At 48.1% G+C, this 5535-nt stretch overlaps 1 protein-coding gene across 1 annotated transcript; it reads left to right on the plus strand.

Moving 5' to 3' along the window:
* The first annotated feature begins 158 nt into the window (after positions 1–158).
* LOC119287384 (uncharacterized protein At4g14100-like) lies at positions 159–4305 on the plus strand. The gene is made up of 2 exons (XM_037566923.1): positions 159–715; positions 3776–4305. The coding sequence occupies exons 1-2, from the start codon at positions 238–240 to the stop codon at positions 3946–3948; spliced, it is 651 nt and encodes a 216-aa protein (XP_037422820.1). The 5' UTR covers positions 159–237; the 3' UTR covers positions 3949–4305.
* Positions 4306–5535: the final 1230 nt, after the last annotated feature.

Below are 5535 nucleotides of genomic sequence, written 5' to 3' on the forward strand. Positions count from 1 at the left end.
GAAAGGAAGAGAGGGGGAACCTACTCCAAAGACACAATTGTCGACCGGCTGTGGGTGGCCGTTGCTTTACTCCCAAGCGGACGGCCTCCTGGTAGCTCCTCCCAAAAATAAAATTACATTAATACCCTTTTGAGCTATCCAGAATGGATGCACTGGCTAGCACTCGTTCAGATTTGACACCTACCTGTTCAGACTCCAGATTACCGGCGAGCGGTGGCCGGAGCTCTCGACAAAAAGATGCCGCCTTTCCCTCTCCCCGTCCTGGCCGTCGTCCTCCTCCTCTGCCTCGGGGCCCCGCACGCCGCCGGCAACCCGCCGGACCCGCCCCCGGCCCCGACCCCATGGCCGCACCAGTTCCACGCGAAGCTGCTGATGGACTACAAGGGCAACCTGTCGCTGGCGGACCTGTGGTACGACTGGCCGGGGGGCCGGAACCTGCACGTCATCCGCTACCAGCTGGACGCCGACGCGCCCTACTACGACGCGGAGTGGAACAACGGCACCTCCTTCTTCTACACGCCGGCGCGCCGCACCTGCCGCTCCGCCGCCGTCGGCGTCGGCATCCTGCGCCCCGACTGGCTCGCCCCCGGCGCCGCCTACCTCGGCCGCGCCCCCGCCGACGGCTTCGACTGCCACGTCTGGGCCAAGGCCGACTTCATCACCTACTACGAGGACGCGCAGACCAGGCGCCCCGTCAAATGGGTCTTCTACACCGGTAATTCAATCGATTGATTAACCCTCCTCTCGTGCTGAAGGCCACAGATTGCGATACTAGCTACTGATTTATGGTTTCGTTCAGGATCTAGGGCATGCTGCAGTATATTAGGGGAACACCTGGTCTTTTGTTAATTAATCTCCTATGTGGTTAGGGTCTTAGAAAATTCAGTAATTCAACCATTGCCCACATGGAAAGTCATAATTTAATTGATGAGAGGACATAGTCAAGTTACAGACACAACACACTGAGTACAAGTCAAATAGAAAGGGTTGCGATAATGTACTAATGAAGGGGAATTAATTCGTATAGAACCACACAAAAAACTGGCAGATTGTGGTGAAGGGGAGAAAAAAATGCAGTCAAGTCTCACTCTCACCAAAGCCTACAGATACACCATTGCTCTGCTGCAACTTGTGTTGTCCAGAATCCGACTCGTGCGGGTTAAATTTATCTTTCAGCAGCAGGGGAAGGTTTAGAATTTGCTAAACTGACTCATCTTGCAGAGAGCAGTCCGATGTTGTAAATCTAGCATTGGGTTTTCTGTTTCAGAACCATGGGGGTTATTTTTCTTACACTAACCACTCGATTTGCTCCAACCCTACTCCCAATAAAAAAATATTATGCTTGCAAATAAAACTTACAAAAATTCTCTCCTAGTGCTCCTCCCGATCCATTATATGTCTGTTTGCCGTCAGCCCGTGAAGACAGCCACTAAGATTGAACCATGACTTGTTCCTCCATTTATATCCGTTAACGGCTGATGGAATGAGCCCTGCCACTCCGGCACTAGGTCGGGGAAGAAGATGGGTGGTGAGGTAGGGGAAGAAAGCCCCACATCTGGGGGCGCAAGGTTGCCTTGCTCTCCTCTGTTTATCTCACCCCGCTCTCCTTTATCTAACCCTAGGTGTCGGAGCGCATTTTTCAATGCTTACCCCAGAAACGAAGCAGTAGGCCTCTGCTCAGCACTTAAGCGCACCTAGGCGTATGCTCAATTTTTCACTGCTCTTATGGCACAATTGATGCCATCTGTTGTGTCCAGAATCATACATTTCCTTTCCTGACTGGTGACTAGTAAAGAGGAGACAAAAATGTAGCAAAGTCTCGCTCTCTACTGAGACAAATAATGTACAAATAATTTTCTACAGCGACCAGATTTATTTGCTCCAGTGACACTGCCCATCCATTAAATGTCAGTTTGGTGCCAACCCGTAAAGACAACCACTAATATCAATACCGCATTCATCCAAATGAGTCCTGCCAATAGGCAACCTGTTTCCTCTGATCACAGTTTGAGCGTTGGGATAGAGGATTGTGGTTGTGGGTGTGAGAATGCGACAGCCTCTCTTTAGCACACCCATCTGCCATATCTTTAGCCGTCAGTCTTGAATCTGCAGCTATGAGCCTATTAACACAAACGGGCAAAGCCAAGTGTCTAGCTGGAATATGTTTCCGTTGCAGCCAAACATGCAAATGGCGGCTATATCCAGTGGTCTATTAGGCTTGCTGATTTGCTGTATTCAAACTATGGGCTTTATTACCTAGCTTGTATTGAAACCTTTCAAGTTTATTGTACCGAGCCCTCTATCATTTTTATACTTCTGTATACATCTTTCCATGAAAGTATGGAAACAGGGCATTGTCATACATCTACATTTGTCACACCTGTCAACGATGAAGAAATTCCATAGGGCTCATTGGATATAGATGGAGGACTATCAGTATTGAGATGCACCTCCCTTTGTTAGAGCATTGGATATATATATGTATGTGTCAGATCCCTAGTGACCATTTATGAACCTGTAGGTTTAAGCCTATGAACAGATTGAGACAAGGCCAAATATGTGAGTCATGTGACTACAAAATGTTCCAGTTTGCAGCCAAATATGTGACTCTTACCTATTGCTTGCTCAAGATCTATTATAGGCAGTGTGCTGGATTTATGGATGTTAGCTACCGATATTGTCTCGGCTTCCCTTAGACTAGAAGGTGTCTTTTTATGTATTGCTTAAAGCCGCCATATGCAACATAATCGGTACAAGTCAAACAAAGCCAGCTTGTGCAATTCACGATGAGGCTAAGGCTTGCTGTAGTGCTGGTGCCCTATGCTGCCATCTGTTCTGTCCAGAACCATACATTTTCTTTCCTGACTGGCGACTAGTGAAGGGGAGACAAAAACTGTAGTGAATTCTTACTCTCTACTTCAGCAGCAGGAAAAAGGAAGATCTCAAATCGAAACATACACTAATTTAGCATCCACATATCATGCTTTAGGAAGCTGGGGATTATTTTTCTACAGCGACCAGTTTTATTTGCTCCAGTGGTACTGCCCATCCATTAAATGTCAGTTTGTTGCCAACCCGTAAAGACAAGCACTAAAATCGTACCGCATTCATCCGAATGGGTGCTGCCAACAGGCAACCTGTTTTCTCTATCATAGTTTCAGCGTTGGGATAGAGGATTGTAGGTGTGAGAATGCGACAGCCTCTCTTTAGCACACCCATCTGCCATAACTTTAGCCTCCAGTCTTGAATCCGCAGCTACACGTTTATTAATAGCAACAGGCAAAGCCAAATGTCTGCTGGAAGATGTTCGAGTTGCAGCCAAACGTGCCAGCTAAAAATAGCTCCCACTTGTTTGATCAAGATCTACTAATATAGGTGCCGGGCTGGATCAGTGGGTGTTAGTTTCCAGTTCCCTTGAAGTAGAGAATGTGTATCTATCTAGAAATAGAAATGCCTTGAATCTGCAGAACAAGTGCATCCGCTCTGCTCAGTGTATCAGCGGGTGCACTGAACTGTGATGACCAAAGTAATAGTGATACACTAGTTTTAGTTTCGGAGGTTGTTGTTTGTTTGGTGCTCACAGGTAAGGTAAGCAACCAGATATTGAGTGTTGCATGTCAAATCAGCAACGGAGTTTCCTCGTTGTTCAGCCATACCACATTACCACTGATACATGATGAGTACGAGCTGCAGCCTCAACTTTGAGTATGCTACTCGCAAAAAAAAAAGGAAAAACTTTGAGTATGCTGACGTCTTGTTATGCGCATGTATGCAGGGCGGACGGCGCACGTGATGAGCTTCGAGCCAGGGGCGGTGCTGGAGGACGCCATGGAATGGCAGGCGCCCGACTACTGCTTCGCCACTGAGAATGACCTTGCCTCCGAACCTGATGATGGGCGCGACGATGCGGGCTTCGTCCCCAGGATCAGAATGCCATTCGAAGGCTAGTCTACCTCATCGTGGAACCGTGCGACCGTCGCTGGTGTGTGCCTCCGTCTGCCATTACCGTTGGTTCACTGTCAACTTCGCAAGTTGCTGGACAGTCTTGATCAAAGATTCAAAGGCACGTACGTAGTAAGCTGAAAGTGCCACTGCTCCAAGTAATAAGACTAAGAAAAGGAAACGACTTTTCCAGCTACAAGTGTCAATGCTAGCTGCTTGACCTCACCGAGTACTTGCTAACGCAGTTGGCGAGAGATCGATGTTGCGTACGTACGAATATAGCTTTGAGACTGCAACATGGAGCCGTAACTAGTACTGCAACAACAGTCCTTTTACTGCCAATATATCTTTTAGCTTGCAGAAGACCGGGGTCCTAGCTAAGTCTAGGGGATGGACAGCCGAAGATACACATGGGAGGCAAATTTTCGTGTTTTGACCCTTTTCTGAAACCTATTCGAGATTTGACCCTAGTTTAAAAAAATTTCAAGATCTGACCCTTTTGCTACCGCGAGAGTCCATGGCGGCAGGGTCTAACAGCCTACCGCCAGGGACTTTGGCGGTAGGAAACATCGCTACCGCCAACCGGGCTGGCGGTAGCCTGCACAACCCTACCGCCAAGGTGCACAAGCACGCACTGTGTTCGATACTTAGGAGGTTTTTGGCGATAGGGCATGTAACCCTACCGTCAGGGACATTGGCGGTAGGCTGTTATACCCTACCGCCATGGTCCCTGGCGGTAGCAAAAGAGTCAGATCTCAAAAAAATTTCAAACTAGACTCAAATCTCGAATAGGTTTCAGAAAAGGGTCAAAACACGAAATTTAGCCCACATGGGACGGACGGACACATGTGTCCACTTCAGGTCCTGCCGGCAGACGGCGACGGAGCACCTCACTCGCTCACACTCACATGTCAATATGTCATCACAGTCACAGCTTTAATAACTTGCATTGCAACTACATTGACCACTTCATTAATTAATCTGCAGGGGTCAATTAGGTCGGTGTGCTACTGCTAGCTTAATTAGCAGAGAGTGGTTGCTTAATTTCCTTGTCGGACACGTACACTCTTCTCGTTTGTGCGGAGAGGACGTACATACGGGTGGTTCATCAGTCCTTTTTGTCAGTCCAGCTCCAGCACCCCTACGTTGATTGATGCATCCCCGGCCGTGACAAAGGACAATCATCATCCTTATAGAATCTGCCGTCCAATCATGTGCGTACACGTGGATGATGACCCAGTTGTTCATCTATTTTTCATACGCTTGCTTGCAGGAGGAGGACGACTTTGCGCTGCGGCGGTTCCTGCGTGCCCGGGACCACAACATCAAAACTTCCACCACAGTCAACCTAATAGAAGTGACAATCCTTTTAAAGCGGGGGATCGACTCCCCACGCTTACTAGACATAAGGGACATGTAGAGCTATGCCAAAAAGGCTCCCTGCTTTAAAGATAAAGCGACGACCATGATACAAACGAAATCGAACAACGCACTAACATAACACACACACACACACACACACACACACACACACACACACACACACACACACACCCGGGGATAGATACATAGGTGTTGAAGATCAGCAACACC

Source organism: Triticum dicoccoides, chromosome 4A (genome assembly GCF_002162155.2).
Source record: "Triticum dicoccoides isolate Atlit2015 ecotype Zavitan chromosome 4A, WEW_v2.0, whole genome shotgun sequence".
Lineage (NCBI taxonomy): Eukaryota > Viridiplantae > Streptophyta > Magnoliopsida > Poales > Poaceae > Triticum > Triticum dicoccoides.